The following is a 21,781-nucleotide window of genomic DNA, read 5'->3' on the forward strand; positions in this document are numbered from 1 at the left end:
TGATGTTTTTTTCCTAAGCTCAGCAAAGAACAGTGGCTTCATTAGGCCAGAGGAATACTCATAAAAAGAGAGTTATGCTAGGCAAACCTACCATTGGGCTGTAAAACTCTGCACAGTATGAATAAAAATGCCAGGAACCTTAATAATACATGCCATCTCCTCCAGCCCCATGTTGATGTTCATTTCCATATTGATTACAACCTTGAGTTAACTAGACCACAGCCACAGTGCTCCAGCAGTTAAGAAGGCTTAGGGAAAACCGCTGTTTTGCATGCTCAAGTTTAACTTATGTAAGCATCTACTGTAAATGCTGTAAATTTGGGTGATTTCTGTATCTCTCTGTATAGGTGTGTTGTTATGTCAGCAAATGAAAACTCCCATACATCATACAATCGTAACCTTGCATGTTTTTCTGCGTAAAACAGGAGTGGTCTCCGTCGCACAACCTGAAGAGCCTAAAGAAAAAGCAAATGGCAGCAAGGGAGGCCATGGCTCGGCAGACTGTATCAGATGCCGAGCAGTGCAGTGTTGAATCCTCCGTCATCAGGTCAGCATCATAACCTATAAGAATTTAGTTCTTGGTTTTGTTCTTGCAAGACATTTTGCATTTGTTATAATTGTGAAGTGAAGTGAAGTGAGACATCAATAAAATCATCAGCAGTTTTACACCCATGTAATATAAACTCAAGTGTTCTTTACCCTCCATATAAATTAATATATATTAAAGGGGACATATTAGACCATATTTCCCCCATTAAAATAGTTCCCTGGTGTCCTAATGAACATGTCAGTGACATGCTTTGGTCAAAATACCATAAGGATGAAGAATCATAGTAGTTCAATAACCCTGCTAAACCCGCCCCTTTCAGAACGCTCGGTTTTCGTGCAAGGTCCCTTTATATGCAAATGAGACACAGGCAAACACACACCCACTTCTTCCAGGGGGTTTCTGATTTGTCCTCTTTACAGCTCTATTCGTCTCCCCCTCCCTCCACTAGCTCTCTGACAATATCAACATGTCAGCGAGAGTGCCGTCACAGGAAGAGACGTCCTACATAAGGATCGAGCCGAACACTGTCCAACTGTAAATCAGTTAAAAACACTTAGGAACAGAAGATCAGCGGTGACACAGAGAGTGCAGCACCGCTGCACAGAGAGTGCAGCACCACTGATCGCCACCGCTGATCGCCAGCGGCGCGCTGAATAAACTGTATGTTGCTGTATCAGACCGGAGACTGTGCTCCGGAGACCTCACCACCGCTGACCAGCTCCGGTGCTCCGGCGAGCTGGCGATCAGCGATGGCGATCACCGTGTAACGCGCCACCGCTGATCGCCAGCGGCGCGCTGAATAAACTGTATGTTGCTGTATCAGATCGTGTGTTCGTGTGTTCGCACCACTTCACATCAGACTGCAAACAGCGGTCGCCGCATTTAGTCAGGGGACGTATTTCACCGACGTACAACCACACACATTGTTAAGAAAAGATCACATAGAGCTCATAACTGACCATTCTGACACGTCCTAATTAAACATATTTGTTCAGTACGTCCTCCATGACCGGAGCACAGACTCAGTCTGATACAATCACATAAAGCAGCTGTTTATGCAGCTCGCCGCTGACGATCAGCGGTGCTGCACTCTCTGTGCAGCGGTGCTACACTCTCTGTTTCACCGATAGCCTAAACTGCCGCTGGCGATCGCTGATCGGCAGCGGCGCGCTGAATAAACTGTATGTTGCTGTATCAGACCGGAGACCTCACCACCGCTGACCAGCTCCGGTGCTCCGGCGAGCTGGCGATCAGCGGTGGCGATCACCGTGTAACGCGCCACCGCTGATCGCCAGCGGCGCGCTGAATAAACTGTATGTTGCTGTATCAGACCGGAGACTGTGCTCCGGAGACCTCACCACCGCTGACCACCTCCGGTGCTCCGGCGAGCTGGCGATCACCGTGTAACGCGCCACCGCTGTATCAGACAGTCTCCGGTCTGATACAGCAACATACAGTTTATTCAGCGCGCCGCTGCCGATCAGCGATCGCCAGCGGCAGTTTAGGCTATCGGTGACACAGAGAGTGTAGCACCGCTGCACAGAGAGTGCAGCACCGCTGATCGTCAGCGGCGAGCTGCATAAACAGCTGCTTTATGTGATTGTATCAGACTGAGTCTGTGCTCCGGTCATGGAGGACGTACTGAACAAATATGTTTAATTAGGACGTGTCAGAATGGTCAGTTATGAGCTCTATGTGATCTTTTCTTAACAATTTGTGTGTTTGTACGTCGGTGAAATACGTCCCCTGACTAAATACGGCAACCGCTGGCCGCAGTCTGATGTGAAGTGGTGCGAACACACGATTGCTGACTTTATCCGGCACATTAGCTTCATATATAAAATCCTCTGTAAAACACTGTGCTCCACTGTGCAGCCACCAACAGCACACTTGTCCCGCCACGTTGACATAATACCGCTCTTCCTCCCTCGCCTGCACTCTGGCAGGGACAAGGTGGAGCTAAGGTGGAGCTTGCGAAGTAAACGTACTGGTGGGGCGGTAACATTCGCGGTGAAATGCGCATGCTGACGTCATAAGCGCAGGGAATTCAACATCGAGCGTTTTATCGCCTATACTTACACTAAGCGGAACCACGAAAACATGACTGAGTATTGTTTTTCCACACTTTGGCGACTGGTAGGGCCCCCAGAGTCCCAAATATCAGTATTAAAATGGTTAAAAAGTTGATTTTGCATAATATGTCCCCTTTAAGGGAACAATGTGGCTGTAATAATTTTTATGATGTTGGACAGTGTCTAGGTTTGCATTTGTACTGTTGTACACAAGTTGCTGTTTCTGTTATGTATCTATTATTGTAAGCTTTTTTGGACATGTATCCATCGTCTTTCCATCTTTTTTCAAATGATACCTTTCTGTTATCTATTCTATTTTTCACAAACTGATTTGTAACACAGAGTTACAATCTGACAGCTAACTCTATATGTGGATATATTGTTTTGATAATTAATTTATTGCTTCTTTATAATCTAGAAGACAAAGATATCTAGCCAAAATATATCACTCTGAAAAGTGTGTAAAAAAAAAAAAGAAAAGAAGACAAACGTCTGTTTGTTCGGTTTCTTTGCTACAGTCTCCTGCAGGATGCCGAGAGCAAGTCAGAGACCAGCCAAGCCATCTCCGCCAGGGAGCATTTTGTATTCACTGACACAGACGGACAAGTCTACCACATCACTGTAGAGGGCAACACAGTCAAGGATGGTGCTCGAATTCCCCCTGATGTGAGTCTCGAGACTTGGTATCTTTTTTTATGTCTCTCTCACTGATCCTTGCGTAGAGCTTTTCCTTCCTCCTTCTCTCTCCTTTCAGTTTAATGTTGGGTAGTTCCTCTCCGCACATAAGCTCTAAACCTTGTCTTCTTTTTCCTGTTCACCTTCTACATATCAATACTTTGACCTTTTATCCTCTTGTCTCTCTGTACATGTTATCAGTCAAATCTATTAATCAATACTTTGTCTCAGAATCGTGATGTACACTATCACCTTTACACACCATCATCAATCTTTTTCCCGTTTTTCATCATTAACTCTGCTTTCTTTTTGTTCATACCCATTTTGTTCTACCGTCGTCTTTTTATGGTATTTACTAGTCTTTTTTACTCTCAAAGAGGATGCAGGATAAGATCCTGTGCTGTTTGTTGGATCAAGCATCTGCATTCAAAGTTCTACTTCTGAAACACTGCTTCCTGTTTGCTTTGCTACTCTTTCTCCTCTATATAATAAACATCTTTGTGTGTGTGGTTATGGCTTCCTAACAAAATGTGGTAAAGTTCTCTGCAGTAGCAAAGTGCATTGAATCAAGGTGAAGTTTCATCTAAATCCTGCTGCTTTATGTTTTTTTATGAGAGTGGGAGAGTGCTTCTTTGGCCATCAGTTTGTCACAGATAGTGTTTTTCATGTGTTTTCTGTACAAGTTCAGAGCATGACTCGGGCTCAGCGAAAGAGAAACAGGTACTGCATCTAAAATGTACTGTTACGACCCGGCTCGTTTTGGAGAGCAGTAACATGTGATTGGAATTAGAGATAAGGTGGAATACGAAAACTGGAGCGGTTTAGGGGAAAGTCAGGAGTTTAATTAAACAAGGAGTGTGCACTTGCACGAGGAAATATAACAAAAGGAGGCTGTACAGGTGCTGACAAATGACTAATACACAAAGTAAAGTCGAATAAATGACCGCTATTTAGCTCTTGGGTAAAAAAAAAAAAGAACACTAAAGAACAAAAGGAGATCAGCACCCATAAGCTTACAAAAATACAACGGACAAAAACAAGAGAGTCAAACCCTGCTTAAATTTGCTTTAGAAGCAGATTCAAGCTGGATGTTTGCATTCGATTGTTTGTGTTACACTTGATTACATTTGATTGAGGTGTGTTTTGTGGTTAGTCCATTGTCCTTAGAATAACTTGGAATCAAAGCTGTTATTTGGCCGTTTAGAGGTGTTGCAGCCGTTATGAATTATTGCACCTGAAGGTATTTGTATGGGTGTTCACTGGGGCAGGAAAAGGTGATAGGGCCCAGTGGTGAGCACACAAGTTTTTGATCGTGAAGCCGTGAGAGGCAGATGTTTCATTTAAAAGCTACAATGGAGTGCATACATCTAAACATCTTTACCGACCCTATCAGTGGCTTTGAATAACATTAGTCACCACAAGATTTTGTCTCATTGTGACTTGTTATTATGTTGAGATGAGTTATTTGTTCACTATTTCTGCCAAATTGATTTTGCTCCATAAAGAAATAAGAAAAGATAAATAAATAAAAATAAAGCCACTCTCAATTTCTTAAGTAAAATTTTGAGCGGTGGGTGGAAATGTAAAGCAGTGTGTGGTTTTCTACCTTCAGTTATTCACACCACAAAGACACACATTGGATTTCAAAGCTTTATCTTTGTGACAGCTGCAGATTCATTGCTCAAAGACTTGCATATCCCAAAGCTTCAAATATTCTTTTAGGAAGATGGATGATCTTCATATTTTTGCCTAAAAAGTGCACAGCGAAGGGGGATCTGACACATAATATGTTCATTTTAGTGCTCCATCTGCTGGTTTGTGCAGCCCTGCTCAGATGTCATGTTTGTTTTTAATATGATAATCACACTTGACCTGATTTCGAAATGAATGTCTCTCTCTTTCCTCCTTTTGTCCTTTAACAGCTTAAATCAGTAAAAATCCTTTCTCTTCCTCATGTTGTAGGGAAGTATGGGCAGTATTGCCTGCATCGCCTGGAAAGGTGACACCCTGGTGCTCGGAGATGTGGATGGCAATCTCAACTTCTGGGACCTCAAGGCTCGTTTGTCCAGGTGAGAATTGAATATTAGGATTTTGCTTTTAATTTCTGGCAGAGTGCAATAATCTATGTGCAATGAATATTAAACCTCAGCAGAATGTCTGTGGGTTGATGCTTGGTCTGTGGGTGTGAATGTTTAACCTCAGTACAAGGATCGAAACACATAACTGGACGGTAGAATACAATTTGTCGGAAAACTGCAAACCAAGTAAAACAATTGATGAACCCCCGTGATGGTTTGGATGTTTTCAGGGGAATACCGACACATCGTGGCTGGGTGAAGAAGATTCGCTTTGCACCAGGGAAGGGCAACCAAAAGCTGCTGGTGATGTACACAGATGGAGCAGAGGTCTGGGACACCAAAGAGGTGAGGATCCATGCACCATCTCAAGTTGATGTTGATTTTATCAAAAGGCAGCAACATAACAAGATGTGTAAAAAAACAAAAGAGTCTAAATGCCTTTTGAATGCACTGTTCATTTTCAGCATACTTCATCCCACCACACTGCATAACTCAAAGAAAGGCACAGAAGCCGCAGTGTTATGTATTTACTGTGAGAGAAATGATGTGTTTCTCCAGTCCTCTTAATAACTCAAGCACCATAATATTTCTCACTAATATTCTCTCAAAACATTACCAATAGTAATAATTGTCTTGGTGTGTTGAACAATTACGTTGCTCTGTGAGTGCACGTGCACAGATGCTGCACAAATGCTTTTTGATGACATAAGTAATCCACAGCAGGACGGATGATTGTGATTTCTGTAAGCTCTGTGTTGCCTCGCTCTCTCCTTAACTTTGTTTACTGGTGTTACCCAGAAGGTCCTGTCTCTGCACATGTTTCATTACACTTCATCTGAGAAGCCTTCTGGCTAGTTTGCACTTCAGCACATAATTCCATCTCATGTCAAAAGCTAGAGTGTTTTTATTCCCCACTGAAATATTTATTAGCTTACCCAGCAACAATGAATGTTAAAAACTGAAGAACAGATGAATGTGGACATCCTCTGGTGTATTAAGCAACATGCAAGGGTGGAGGGAGATGGTCCCAGTGGAGCACTATTGTCTGGATGGAGGGAAGTACTTTCTTGGGAGAAGCTGAGATAAGGCAGTTTTCACCAGAACCCAGTTGTTAAACCCAGACAACAGATGGATGAAACTGCAGAGGGAAAGGAGCAACAACAGCAGCAGAGCAGGAGAGGGGGAAGGAGAGGAAATGCAGGAGAGATTTACGAAATGCTTCAGTGCCCTGCTGACAGCTGGGTTGTGTTGACTTGACTTCCATACAGCTGCATTAAGTGCCAGAGAGGAGGTTTTGGGAACACCTTGTAAAAAGGTTGAAGGTTGGATAAAATGGTTTGTCCAATGAGTCTTCCATTGTGTATCGTTTTAAACATAACATAAATTAGTTTACAGTACCACACGTTTTTTTGTTCATCCAGCAGGTTTGTATTGAATCCAAAAATCATCCACTTTTCCTGCTTTTATTTGAATAACCTTTTTATTCAGACTCCTTGCAGATGCTGTTGAAGCAGCTATTAGGTGACAGCTTGTGTTGAACCACCTTGGCCCTTCTGTCTTACAGGTCCAAATGGTCAGCAGCACACGAGTTGGTCGCAACGTGAACTACCGTATCCTTGACATTGACTGGTGCACATCAGACAAAGTCGTTCTGGCCTCTGACGATGGCTGTATCCGTGTGCTGGAGATGGCCATGAAGTCTGCCAGCTACCGTATGGATGAACAAGACCTTACTGGTGAGCCAGGGGTGAAGTGGAAACTTTAAAATAAAATAAAAAATATAGGAAAGAGAAATTGTGATTGGAGTTAGTAAATTCCCATGTCATAGTATGCTTTTTAAATTACATAATACATAATTTAACACCAACTGTGGTGTTATTTACAGCTTTTTACAACTAACTGTTCTATCTGTCTGTTCATGGGGAACATGTCCAGATCCAGTGTGGTGTCCCTACCTGCTAGTGCCCAGAGCTGCTCTAACCCTCAAGGCATTCCTGCTTCTGCAGCCCTGGTCAGGAACCTTCACCATGGACATAACTCAAGTGTAAGGCCCAACTGTTGAATACATTGCCATAAATGAGTCCAGCCTACTTAATTGTGTGACATTAAATGTTGCCAATGGGCGGTGTTCTTTTATCTGTGTACATTCTACAAGCTTTGCCATTAGGTATTAACACAACAACACAACTCCTTGCTCTATGACTGTCAGATTCAGTAGCTATAGGATAATCGATGCAAAAGTGAAGGCAAGCATTGTGTATCTAGCACTTGTGGTGAAAAAACAATATCCACCAAAGAGTATTAAAAAAGTGAAGGGGCGATAACATCCTGGCACATCCTGGTGATATGTCAGATGTCAAGATATATGTTGTCATAGAAACCCATGTTTTTTTGATAGTGCACTCTCTTCTGTTGGAGAAAAGCTGAATGTGTACACCCTCAGGAAGCTCAGTCAAGAACTAAACATCAGGATGTAAATAGACTTTTTATTGCTGGAGTTGCCCCGTGCCAGTTTGCAAGATGAGTATCAGCTTGCCAGTGCCTTCTTTTATTTTCTTGGCCCTGTAAATTCTAATCAAGCCCAATCCTTAGTTGTGTACACTGGCTGTAAAATAAAAACATAAATATTGGTGCATATCCCTACAGCCAAATCTAGTATGCTGAGAAACACATTAGTAGAGACCTGTAGTTTCAATTATTCATGTCCACACAGTTTGCATTAGTAAACAAGCAGAACTGCTATGGTTTTAAGTGCATTTAAACTTGCATAATGTGCATTGATCAGCCTGGAGATTAAGACATACTATGGACACTTTTAGTACAGTGTCATTTTAGATTAGAGGCTATTTTTGTAACAAAGTTTAGCTGTGAGTACACAAATTGTGTAAAGATCTAATGCACTAATGATAATGCAGTAATACAGTTATAATATACTGTATGAAATAGAGACTTATTGCAAATAAATCAATTTCTACTAGATATAGAACTTGCCTTGGTGTATTTTCTGATGTCATTGCATTTTTCCATAGTATTGTTAGAGCATGCCTCTGCACACAGGTCATTTGTTGTAGTTCACTGTTTATTTCTAGTTCCGAGCATACAGTAGATGTGACAGTGCTTGGTGCACAGATGCACAGTAAAAATGGTTTACAGAGCAAGTTTATTTCCATTATAGGGATTTAAATGACTCTGTAAAGAACAACATTCGGAAATTGATAGGCATTATACTGCACACAACAAGCTACTTATGCTTAAGACATGTGTGTTATCTCATGCAGCAGCTCACTAGATGTATTTTCCATCACTAGCATAGCATGTGAGCGTTGGAGTTAATTTGCCTTTATTAAAAACGCCTTTGTAGTACGTTTTTGTTTTTCTGGTGTAAGAATGCTCCACTTAACTTGGCGCTGTTTCCCACTGCTTTTATTCATTAACCACACATGGCTGCCTTATCACGAGTCAGGCAGCTATATTAGCAGCAGTCGTAAGGTGCTTACCTGACTTCAGCATAAATGCTGTAATAGAGCTATCTATTTCTGCCTGACTCCGTACATTCTCTGAACAAGCAGCTTTTCTGCCGCCAATTTAATTTCAGGTCGGGTTTTATTTTAGGGAGACATAATTGACTGAGTTTGATCCCTCTGTTTCAGAGACTACAATGAGAAAGAGGAGATAAAAGGCCTCATCCAGGAGCAGCTTAACTCCTTGTCTAAGTGAGTTGTTACTCTATTGCCGTTGTGTAATTGTAATTATACTCTGCAAACTACAATATTTGATGTTGTCATTATGCTGACACCAGTAATGACAAGATGGTGCATATACTGTGTATGTGTGTTTGTGTGTGTGTTTGCCATTGTCAGTTGTTATGTAAAGTTTGATAGTAGATGCAGTCTGAGGGCTCTTTGCATTTAGACAGCGGGCCTTCTTATAACAGCCGCATTGTGCTTGCTGTGTTTTAGAAGTGTATTTTGCTATCACTGTATTCTGATTGTAAGTCTGTAAATCCGCAGTGATATGAAGAGTGTGCTACTGGATCCAGAATTGAGTCTGTTACAGCGATGCCTCCTGGTCTCACGGTGAGTCACAACTCAGCATGGATGCAGGACAGTTTGTTGTCTATGTAGACAGCAAACAGATCTGCGTGTCATTCACATCTGTCTAAGGCCTGAGGACTTGACCGGTCGGTCATGATGTCACCCAAAGGAATCTGAACTCCTGTTCAGAAGCCTCAAGATTCATGATGTGACCAGCACCATGTTTAGGAGTTGCAACTAGAAGTTCACCAACGTCACCTGCAAACAGGCAGTTAATCACATTGGTGTCCACTCATATGTGCCATTCTTTCCACCTAAATGGGAAAATAATTTGCAAAATCATGTTCTTTTGTAGAAGAAAAACAATTGATTTAGACTATTAACTCCTCAGGAAAATATTTACTGATGTAAATCAAGTGAAAAGTAGGCTCAGGTCCATTCAAATGTATTTCCTTTTCAACCAGTGGAGTTGCCCTCAGGTGGCTATTCATTATATCCTGGTTGACCTCAACCAAAACTTTTGTTTATATTTGTCTATATGTATATTAATATATGGTAAAATAATACACAGCTGATTCAACATCTGACTTGATTGATCTAATCTTAAGTGTGAATGCATCTGAGAAGCATCCAATCAATCAGAATCAGTTAAATCTACTTCATTCTAGTACTGCAAGTTGATTCACTCAGTCCATTCATACTCATCATCTTCAAAAACTAAAATGCATTTGGTATTTCCAGATGAGCAATAATGTTCACTTTGATTTATACACATATAGCGATACATTCTAATGCAGGCCAGGTATGAACAAGGGTCTGAATGACTAATCACACTTCAGGATCAAACACATTTTTACTATCTCTGTCATTTACTATAAAACTATGTTATTGTAAAAAAAAAAAGGAGCTGTTTAGCAAAGCATATGAACTTGTGTCAAATAACATCTTCCTTGGTGTTTGAATATCAAGCTTAATCAGATTGAGTTTCTTTATTAGAATCTGATTTGTAGCTGAAATGGATTCATTATAAGGATCACCATGGTTCACTGAATGGTCGCACTATAATTCAGCCAAACAGGACATAATTAGGTCATTTTACGAATGATTTATCCTCAGAAACTGCTCGGTTGTATATTTTTTATATCATCGTTTTAGCTTCATCCGCTGTGTGTATTAATAGGGAAAGATAAGCATACTGATGCAAAATTAGGAGCCAAATGTGCTGTTAAATAATTTAGGTTTTAAACTGTCATGTTATTTGCCACATAACAGACTTTGCTGTGCTTTCACTGTACACCCATGACTCCTAAATTTCCACTAAAAAAAACATGATGTGAGAGCTTGTGTCAGCAACTCTGATGTCATCTCTGCTCCAGTTTTCCTTTCCCTCAAGCAAGTGACAAATCTAGAACAGCCAGTCTGAGCAGAAATGCAGAACACTCCCTCTTCTGTTTGCATTATATTACCAAAGGCTCAATTTACCTAGAAAGTCCAAGGGAACCTTTTGTACCATTAATACGTAAGCTCATAATTATGTCTAAGGATTTGGCTTTCCTAGTTTCCCTGCTGTTGTTAATGTGGCAAAGAAGTAGCCTAGCAACAGCTGTGTGTCTTTACAGATGTGGTAAAAGAAAAAGAGTAACATAAGAAAAAGCAGAGGGATGTGAAGAGTCAGACATAGCCTGGAAGACCTACTGTATGTCCTATGGAACTATGGTCATTAGTGTACACATTACTTAGAAAACCAAGTGGCATTTTGATTCAAGCTGCGCCATTTGAATAACTACTCCAGAGGCAGCATTATTACAAAATGTGTTGTGGTAAATCACAGGTTGTTTGGGGATGAGTCAGACCTGCACTTCTGGACAGTGGCATCCCACTACCTCCAATCATTCGCCCAAGCTCGTCAGCTCAGTGTGTCCACTGCAGAGGGGCAAGTCCAAGGTGAAGGAACCCTGACGTCAGCTCACAACCACCTCGACATCTGCAACGACATCCTGTGTGAAAGCTCTTACTTCCAGGTGAGGGTGTCTCCCGATTCTTTAAAAGTCTTAGATTTGATTGTTTGAGCGTTTTGAGCGTGTTGTATTTACACATCACAGATATGGGAATGAGCAGAACTATGGCGTCACTGAGTTGTCTTTAATATTAGAGTGCACACAGAATTTAGACAAGCACAGAGACAGGAACTGACTGAAATTTGAGGGGTTAAATAATTTGGTGAAGATTAAGGCTGTTATAACTATACAAGATTTAGCACAGATATCAAGGTTACTTTGATGTCTCGGTCTGCTCACTTTGACTTTAGTTTTACCATTTTACCGTTTCTTGTCTCTTTGGAAATCCTCTTTGCTCTAGATTTATATATATTTTTTAATTAGGAACACATCATAGATAAAGGCTAGACAAGATGATTGCCTTGTATATTGATTGCTCAGCTACTATGACCATGCTTACTGGGCTCATATTTTCTGAATGTAACATCTTAAATTTGATCAATTCGGGGTCTTTAGCTTCTTTTCCTCTTCCTTTTTTCTGTCTGTTTTGCTTTTTTCTCTTTGATAAACAGAGAAAAATACATGATCGTGTCCTCTACTCAGTCGCACTCAAACACCAAAAACCTGTCCCTCGTTATCCACATTGTCAGCAACATGGCCCGTCTCGCACAGTATATCATTAATGTCACTGTGCATCACCCCTGTTGTTTCTCTAAGCCCTGGTCTTGAAGCGAGGCACCTCACTTTTTAAGCCCTAGAGGTAAAAGCCATCTTTCACTTCAACTCTCACTTCATTTATTTCCTCCCCCTCAATGATTTTAGTCCACACCAGGTTATTGTCAAAATAAATAAATGTTCTCTCTTGTTTGATCGCTCGGATCAATGCGTCGTGCTAGTGACGTTGCTGAAACAGCATTCGGAAACTTAGTAAACAATAACCCAAATCCTGTGTAATTATCGACCTATCTTACCCTGTGTTACAACAGTTTCTTCAGAAGATGCTTATTGATTTGCCTTTGTCTGCCCACATCACTCTGCTGGTTGGCATGGCAGCTATATTGAATAAAGACATCCACCTTAATTCTTCCGCAGTGAATGGAAAGGACTTTATTTTCTTGTAGATGTCCATAGTGTGTTTCTGTCTAGGCTGCAGAATAGTTCTTTGGACTTTACTTTAGGAAACTTGTCTTTTGGAAGAAAAAAACAGTAATTAAAAAGATGCCTCAATATGCAATTAAAGACAGGCATCCACTGGTTTGTAGCTGGTCTGTTTTTCCCCCCACAAGTACTTATATCGAGGGCACAGTGTTTGGAAATAATTACCCCCCCCCCCTTTTTTTTTTAAAGCATAATTTATTTTGAAAGGGCCGAGTATAAGCCTATTTATATTTCAGGATATTTATCTATTATGCATCCATTTTTTGCGGGGAATTTCTCCTCCCTGTTAATTGGGGACCACACAGTGATCACAAAGTTGGGAGTTTCAAAGAGATACCCAGACAGTCCACAGCTACATTCAGCTCCTGTTGTCATGAAACAGCTTCAATGGCAGCAAAATGACTGCAGTGACTAATATCCAGGACTCGAATACAGAACACACAGCTCTGCAGCTACGAAATGAATGTTCTATCTCTGCAAGGATACATGCCCGCGGCTGTTACACACAGAGGAATTAATCTGTATAAAATGTAAAGACTGTGCCACATATAGATATTCACACTTGCATATGCGCACATACAATATTTACAACTGAACCCAAAGGTGCCATTATCAGTTTTTTCATTCTATACTTTTGTGTATACACGGTGGTGTAGTGGTTAGCACTCTCGCCTTGCAGCGAGAAGACCCGGGTTCGAGCCCCGGTTGGAACAAGGGCCTTTCTGCATGGAGTTTGCATGTTCTCCCCGTGTGTGCGTGGGTTCTCTCCGGGTTCTCCGGCTTCCTCCCACAGTCCAAAAACATGCAATGTGGGGATTAGGTAAATTGAACACTCCAAATTGACCATAGGAGTGAGTGTGAGAGTGAATGGTTGTTTGTCTCTATCTGTGTGTGGCCCTGCGATGGACTGGCGAACTGTCCAGGGTGTACCCCGCCTATCGCCCGATGTAGCTGAGATTGGCACAGCACCCCCCGCGACCCTCTAGCAGAGGATAAAGTGGTAGATGATGACTGACTGACTGTTCCTATTTATTTTTCTTAAAACCTGATAAACTATTTACTATTTACTCATATTTGCTGTCAGTATCCATTGCTGTTTTCGTGTTCCCTTCACTCTGACTCAGACTCAAACAGACTGATCTCTAGTGTAGTGAAATAATGAGCGAAAACTATTGAATATGAGATCTGCATTCCTATTATTGTATTTTATCCTTTAATGTCCTTATATTATCTTTGTAGATGATGTTAATAATATATCAAGTATCAAGTCATTTTGTTGCTTTCTCACTCACAAACTTCCACATGCAGCTGAGAGGGGAAAGAGTCAAACATAAGCTTTGACTATGTATGTTGACAGTGTTGGGGGGAGAAAAAAAACCCTAACATCGTATCCACTGTCACTCAACAGAAGTTCCAGCTGGATCGAGTTCATCTACAGGAGGTGAAGCGCTCCAGTTATGAACACACTAAAAAGTGTGCGGACCAGCTCCTCCTGCTGGGTCAGGTAGGTACTACACTCACACTCACTTTTCTGTCACTTATTTCCTCCACACATTATAAAAGCATGTGCTGGTATGATGGCATATGTATTTATTGAATAGTCCTGCACTACATACAACATTCCTTATGATGTGATCTAAACATCTGTCCTTGGTTACTACATGTAGTAGCACTCGGGCCTCATTTAAGAATAAGGATAAGAATGCATTTAACTTGTGATCCATATACTGTTTTTTACAGTAATGCTATGACTCTTTTTTTGTAGTCGAATTTAGTTCCATACTGTGCACACCATAACTTAAACAGCTGCTATAAACCTGCACTATAGGCTACACTGACCTAGACTGCCCACAAGGATTATACTGTATATAGGTAAACCATGTACCTATATACTGTGTACACTATGTTTTTAACAAAATAAAAATATATAACATGTTTTTTTGACAATGTGACCCAAATTTTGCAATCTCTCTCCCTACAAAATGACCCTCTTAACTCATGCTTACACGTCGCACTCCTTAGCTGTGTAAATAGCTCAGACTAGTGCTGCGGAGCCTAATGACGCAAGGTGGACAGTAAGTGCTGCCTCTGTCATCCTTTGTGTCTCAGCCTCTCTCTCTCTCTCCCTCTCAATGTCATCACCCCGTTCTGTAATCACAGGCAGCAATCAGTAGCCTGTTGTTTGGAGGTACAGTCCTCCATTAGACAGACAGTTGGAGGCCAGCCTGTGCTGACCGCAGGGTGATTTTAAGTCATTATCACCACCATCAGATGTAAACAACTATAATGTATTTTTTTTCCTGAAACAAATAGTCTTGTTTAGGTCAGACAGTGGTCATCTGTCTGAGCTGCTAAATGTCTTGTTTCTCTTTCTTGATGCTCTCAGACGGACAGGGCTGTGCAATTACTACTGGAAACAAGCGCGGACAACTCCAGCTACTACTGTGACTCACTCAAGGCTTGCTTAGTGACCACCATCACCTCCTCAGGCCCCTCACAGTCCACCATCAAACTAGTGGCCACCAACATGATCGCTAATGGCAAGCTGGCAGGTGTGGGTGCTTTCTACTCGGTTACAAGTTGGCGTTCGTATGATTGATTCTTTTGTATTATTGTCTCATGCATAAAGAAAATGCCCAGCCCAAATGGGCATACAAGACACCATCATTTAAACAAACCAGAGTAGAACACAAACCACAAATAACACTTCCTTGCATTTTTATGGGCTTTAGAAACAGAGGTCACCAACTTGTATACATTAAGCTTAAACATTCATTTCATTCTGTTCTCATCAGTGCACCAGAATGTTTCCGGGTTTTGAGAATGCATGTCATTCAGTAAAGGTGTTCTTAGATCATCATAGTGAGCATAACGCTGAAGAAAGTGTGACTCAGTTTCATCTCGTCTGCATAATTCACACTGCAACTGTTTTCTTCATGGACATTTTTAAATCTGCCAACTTCGAGGGAGAGGGAAATGATTCCTGTTCTTTCCTGAGAGACAGAGAACGACTGCTGACTTCTTCTTTACTTTAACAGAAGCCTCAACACAATTATTATGTTTGATTTGAATATATGGACTTAATTTGGGTTTTAACGAAATATCTTTTTGCCATTTTTCTTCAAATGTAGCTGTTAATTTGCTTCCAATCATCATAGTTATATCTTCATGTAATTACTTTGTCATTTGGACCTGTGAAATTGCTTTTCTTCTGCGTCAAAAAGAGATGACAGCAATTTTCCAGCTGAAATTTCAAATGCAGTCTCGCTAATCTGTGATTTACAATGTACAGAGAATCCATCACAACTAGGCAAGAGTTGGCACGACAGGTAATGACGGGCTCTCATTTCTTCATGTCACATCAATGCACACATTCTCTCCTTGTGCTATTCAACAGAGGGAGTACAGCTGCTGTGTTTGATTGACAAGGCAGCCGACGCTTGCCGCTACTTGCAGACCTACGGGGAGTGGAACCGAGCCGCCTGGCTGGCAAAGGTAACTCAGCATGACGACTTCCATCAGCAGGAAACATTAGATACTGTGTAATGTTTGGACACACACAGAGAGTGTGTGTGAGCATCCGAGGGGTATGATGGCTGGTGGTGAAGTTAGGCATGTCGTATGTGTGTCTGAGTTGTGAATTGAATGTTTTAGAAATGCAATGACATGCAGCTGCTGTTGAAAGACCCGTTGTGTTTCTAGGTGCGTCTGAGCCCGGCAGAGGGCTCCGATGTACTGAAGCGTTGGGCAGAGCAACTGTGCTCCCCGCAGGTCAACCAGAAGTCCAAAGCCATCCTGGTGCTGCTTTCATTGGGCTGTTTTTACAAAGTAGGAGAGATGCTCCACAGGTAAGAACCAGCTGATGCTATTATTAGCCTACAGGCTAGAAACTGATATTTGGCTTTGTCTGTTTATACTTTAAATGGAAATACAGACAGGGTTCCAGAATTAGGATTTTCATTTAAAAAAAAAAAAAAAAAAAAAACTCTGCCTGTGACTTTTTTCTTTCTGCCTGACCTTACTCTTCCTTTGCTCCCCGCCTTTTCCATCCATAATCATAAACATCTCAATTGGAAGGACACTTCAGTTTATAGTCTGACCCCATTTCTTTTACTTGGGCATAGATCTGCTCTTAGTCTGCCTCTCTCTTCCTTTCTGACAGCTCGTGTTCTGAGTTTTGTCTTGCAGCAACAAAGCTCTCACAGAGAATTTAAGAGGTGTCATGATATCAGTTTGATGTCTGCGTTAAGATCCCAGACTTTAAGGAATGATTTAAGTTTCTGACAGTCACACTCTCCTCCTCCTCATGTCTGTCTTTCTCTTCCTCCTCCCATCTCCTCCCATCTCCTGGGCAGTATGAGGTACTTTGATCGTGCTGCCCTTTTTGTTGAAGCCTGTCTGAAGTATGGAGTGATGGAGGCCAATGACTCGTCCAATATCCTTTTTAGAAACCCATGAATGTGCTTCAAGCTGCTAACGCTGCCTATCTCTGCTACAGACGTCAATGCCAATGCTCCACAGATCACAGTTAACTAGATTTCACAGGTTCCCAATAGGCAATATTGCGTTACTGTCACAAATCTAAGTTGCAACACAGACGTATCACGCATGCAATAAATGACACCAGCAGTGATGGCATCTGTTGATCAGTTTGTGTTTGGTCACAGCTGATCAGACTGTTTCTGTTCGTCTCAGCTGTGAATGTGTTTACACTTCACAGACAATGACACAGTGGGTCTCGCTCTTACTGTGACATACTGAAGCTTATCTTGTTCTACTCCTCTACAAAAGTTTTATGACTCCCCCAGCTATTGAAAAGTTAAAATATATAAATTATTTGCAAACCATTGTGCATCCACTTAAATTACAAACACGGACCCTTTGGCTTGTTCGCTGGTCAGAACTGGCTTGTGGCCATTATGTCAATACTGATATATGGAGACTACACCAGAGCTGACTACGACCTCAGAGTGGACATAATTGTGCGGAACACATGCTTTATACACTGTACACATTTCATATAATAGTAATTTCCCTCCTTTAACGGGTTTACTCACTTCTATTCCTTTAATTTATCGCCCATTATCCCGATCAAGAGCTGTGATGTAATAACAAAGTGTACACTGATAACAAACAGGCGACCTGTCCAGGGTGTACCTCAGCTGGCATTGACCCTGCGACTGTCATGTGGAGGATAAAGTGGTAGAGAATGAATGAATGAATGAATGAATACCTTTGGCTGAGCACATTTGCTATGCCACGCTAAATGTTCCAACTGCTCCTTGACCTATATTTGCACATAAACTCATCGAGGCTGCATTTTTGGACTATGCGCGGCTGCTGCGCTCGCTGGGCCTGCGCGAGGGTGCTGCTCTATGGGCATCACGGGCCGGCAGTGCTGGGGAGCTGCTGATGGAGGAGCTGTTCCAGGGAGAGGGAGGTGTTCCAGAAGCCATTATTGGCGAAGAAGTGAAGTCGGGCCAGGAGAACACAGAGTGACCTCAAGGGCAGGTGCTTTGAAACAGATAGGTGGACTATTTCGGTGCAAATCAAGCATCAGCCAGTCAAATGAAATAAGTCAAGTAAATTCACATTTGTAAATTAACTTTGTGTCGGGCATCCTTGGGAACCTTGGTCAGCATCTCCACATCAAAAGAAAGAGGTATGTGGAGTTTCCTCTATGTGAAGTTATTAGTCGGTGACTGATGTCCGTCTGTCTGTCTGTGACTATACTGAGTTTATCATTGTTTGGTATGACCAGCGTGAGTTAGTGTGCATACTGTATGTGTATGCATATCACAGCCCTAAAAGAAACATACATGTATCCTGGTTCCCCTTTAAAACATGAAGTAATACACATTGTTGTGATTCACTTTGCTGTTGACATGTGATTTTTGCCGGTAAATTTAGCTACATTCATTTTTTTAATGGTTGCTTGTTAACATTTAGTTTGCGTGCCTATATTAATAATTGCAAATTTACAGTTGCAGCTCTACAGGGTTTTATTTGCCTTTTTTAATTTAAACCAAATGAATATGTTCACTATTTGATTTTGCACTGCCATCACAATGGGCCTCCATAACCACTCCATGCTTATTCTGGGACTGAATTCCATCATTAGATTTGGTTTGTATCTTGAATTTAACCTAAAACTTGTCAATATGAATGATTATCCAAGAGACACACACCAGACTGGATGTTTCCACCACAGCAGCTGATGCTTTAAAAGAAAGCCTCTCCAGATGTCACTATGGGATGGAAGCAAAGATACTTAGGCAGGCTCACCTTCGCCAGCTCATTTATATACAAACAACATTAAGGAAAACAGTGGAAGCTTGTGAGGTTGTTCATCACATTTCCAAAAATCTGACACACAGTTTCAGAAGTAGTTAAGGTTTCCCCATTATGACTCGTGCTCTGCTTGGATTTACACATTAAAAAGCTGTCTACTACTGATAGTCTGTACAACAATGCAACAGCTTTAATGTTTTGGGTTTTTTTCACTTGTCCTGAGTGAAATGGGACACCAACTCCATCCACAGGACTTTAAGTGTGTTATTGTGTTTCATAAACACGTCAGTGCTTGTTTTTCTGCTGTGTCGCATTTTAACCCCCGGATATTTTTCGCTACGGCAAGCATGCCTATCCCTCGGGACTACATGTCGATCCTGTAGATCCATTTCACAGTGTTCCGCCGACATAGTGTAGGATCACGTAGAGCCAGCAAAGGATCCCATCAGATAATCAAAAATAGTTGATCTGGTGCTGTGTATTTTTCTCTAATGTTGTGATGCAGTAGTGTGGACTGTACTGCCTGTTTGATTATCACTTGCTGGTTTCCGTTGTACAACATGACATGAGTATTGATGTTTAAAGTACAGGCATGTTAGACGAGTGAGAAGAAGACATTCCATACACAGTATGTTTTGTAAGAAGACGACGACAAATTATTGTGATGGTGTCAGAGCTTAGTCTCCTTTCATTGTTTTGTTTTTGTTTACACGGTGATCTTGATGTCTTAAGATATACAAATATTTCAAGAGAAGAAAGTATATGTATATATGGAATGCAATAAAGTCAATATAATTATACCGGTGTTTTCCGTGTGTTTGTCTACAGATGGTGACACAAGGGGGAGCTCTTGCCCCTCTGCTGTGTCAAATTGGCTGCGGCCCTTTGCCGTTTAATTGCAGCCACTATGAAAAGACCTGTTCTATCAAGTGTTCTTTGCAATTATCCTCTTTCAGTTTCGGTGTCGGTAGATTGAATTTGAATGTTCACTCATTTATCAAACTCTCTTAAATGTGAATTAGCTCCTGCATGAGCTGCTTCCGCAATTAATTAGTCCCTTTCTGCTCAGAAGGACGGCCAACAGCTGGCTTCAGCTCGCTGCCCACAGCCAACCGTTTTCCCCGCTTTATTCGCCTCAGATTTATTCATTGTCGTGTATTCTGTTTCTCCTCTTGCTTTCTCTCCGGCAAGAAGCACAGAGCACAGCGAGAAGAAAAATGGCCTGAAACAGAAGGCCACACAAATGACTCGGTTGTGTTCCTTTAATGGCTTAATGAATAACTGCCGGAGAGATTCAGCCGTTACAGCCGGGGTCATCAGTATGCGGGGCCTCACAACAAGATTTCTCTTCTGTCCCACTGCTTATACAAGCTACCACCCAGCTAGCCAAATGGCTCTGATAACAACTCCCATCCAGACATCCACACTTGTCACCTAAATGTGCTTTATCCCTCCCTTTTCTATTAGCGCCTGCTTTTCTTCCACTTAAAGAAAACGGGCCGACACCATGCCAACTCATGTTCTTGCTGCACCCCAACCTTCACTAATTTCCTGGAAGACTTGTTTCCATCTGCTACTTGGCTTTCACCTCTCGGTAGCCCTTCTTTCAGTGAGACTCAAAGCTGCATTAAAAACACAAGATTAAGTGTGTTTGGTTTCAGAGCAGTGTGAAATATTTACGTTCATCCAACAGATGGAAGTCACTGGCCTTCCCTGCTTCACGCAGCATATGGTGAGAATTAAAAGCCGGCTCCAATAAATCGACTTGTGCATTCTCTGTTATGCCTTCTTAATCAAATGTGTAAGTAGCCATTGATGTGTGTGTGTGGGGTATAGACTCTGACGTACATGAGGTCATCCGATTCCCATGAGCGTGTTCTGCAGTGCTGCTGACAGATAGCTTTATCCAGCAGAGGAGGCAGGTCCAAACCTGCTCTCTCAACTTAGCTGGGAACCCACTGTCTGTTTTGCAGTTTGTTTTCCCCAGTTCTCACTGAAGGTTACCGCTGAGTTCATACCTCATTTTCTCTGTAATTATCTCATCTTCTTTTGTTTTCTCAACACCTGCCCAACACCTTTTTTTTTTTTTTATAACGCGGCTCACAACTCATGTAGAGGAATTATTTGGCTGGAGCGATGCTGCGTTTATGAGAATAGTTATGTGCCTGTGTGTGCGCTGTTCACTCTTGTCCTTTTGACCCGTGCTGAAAAACACATTACATGGACATGCTTTCCTCTGTATTGACTTGCAGTTTCTCATTCTTAGATCCATGCAGTCTGTGCTCTCTACATCTCTAATTGTGGCTCACTCGTCTCCCCTCTCTTTGCTGTGAGTTTCTTATTGCTCGTACGCTGCTGTGAGCGTGTTCTACATTTGTAAAAGTAGTTTCCATTTCTCTCGCACACTCACCGTGACCCCTGCATCACCTCCCCTCGCTCACATGTGGGGGTATTGCATGGTGCAGAAGGAACCCACAGGTCTGATACCATCTTTCAGTCGCTCCTTAGGGATGATTTCCCCCCCCCTCTTCTTTTCAGCTCTTGCTGTTCGTTGAGCTCCCTGTTCCCCCTGATGTTTTCAGACTGTGCTGAGCAGTGCAAGGGGCCCCTGCTTAGGGGCTCGAGGTGATGTTTATGTTGAAAGTATTCAGGCTCCCACCTTTATCAGATTCCTTTTAGATGAATGTCACAGTGTTCAGCAGACCATGGGCTCACCTCACCACAACAACACCCTGCATTTAAAGAGAGACATGAGTGAGGGGAAAGTAAAGTGGGGACAATGGGCTGGAGAGGGACGGCACACATGGAGCAACAACAGGATCTATGGATAATAACCGTGTGATGACAAACTCTTATCGAGTTCCGGTTAATGACTTGTGGACAGGAAAATATTTTAAAAAGCTCCTGGTATCTCTAGAGCAGCTCT

At 41.9% G+C, this 21,781-nt stretch overlaps 1 protein-coding gene across 1 annotated transcript in view; it reads left to right on the top strand.

Moving 5' to 3' along the window:
• Positions 1-19,655, top strand: part of wdr11 (WD repeat domain 11) — a 45,917-nt gene extending 26,262 nt beyond the window's left edge. The window contains exons 15-29 of the mRNA XM_058651707.1: positions 426-547; positions 3,141-3,288; positions 5,260-5,366; positions 5,606-5,720; positions 6,940-7,111; positions 7,311-7,419; positions 9,026-9,088; positions 9,386-9,451; positions 11,241-11,430; positions 13,973-14,068; positions 14,951-15,116; positions 15,962-16,059; positions 16,267-16,412; positions 16,920-16,999; positions 17,864-19,655. Coding sequence (XP_058507690.1) covers positions 426-547; positions 3,141-3,288; positions 5,260-5,366; positions 5,606-5,720; positions 6,940-7,111; positions 7,311-7,419; positions 9,026-9,088; positions 9,386-9,451; positions 11,241-11,430; positions 13,973-14,068; positions 14,951-15,116; positions 15,962-16,059; positions 16,267-16,412; positions 16,920-16,999; positions 17,864-18,063 — 1,878 coding nt within the window. The 3' untranslated portion in view covers positions 18,064-19,655. The remainder of the gene's footprint in view (positions 1-425; positions 548-3,140; positions 3,289-5,259; positions 5,367-5,605; positions 5,721-6,939; positions 7,112-7,310; positions 7,420-9,025; positions 9,089-9,385; positions 9,452-11,240; positions 11,431-13,972; positions 14,069-14,950; positions 15,117-15,961; positions 16,060-16,266; positions 16,413-16,919; positions 17,000-17,863) is intronic.
• Positions 19,656-21,781: the final 2,126 nt, after the last annotated feature.

The sequence above is a fragment of the Solea solea genome, chromosome 15 (assembly GCF_958295425.1).
Source record: "Solea solea chromosome 15, fSolSol10.1, whole genome shotgun sequence".
In the NCBI taxonomy this organism is placed as follows: Eukaryota; Metazoa; Chordata; class Actinopteri; order Pleuronectiformes; family Soleidae; genus Solea; species Solea solea.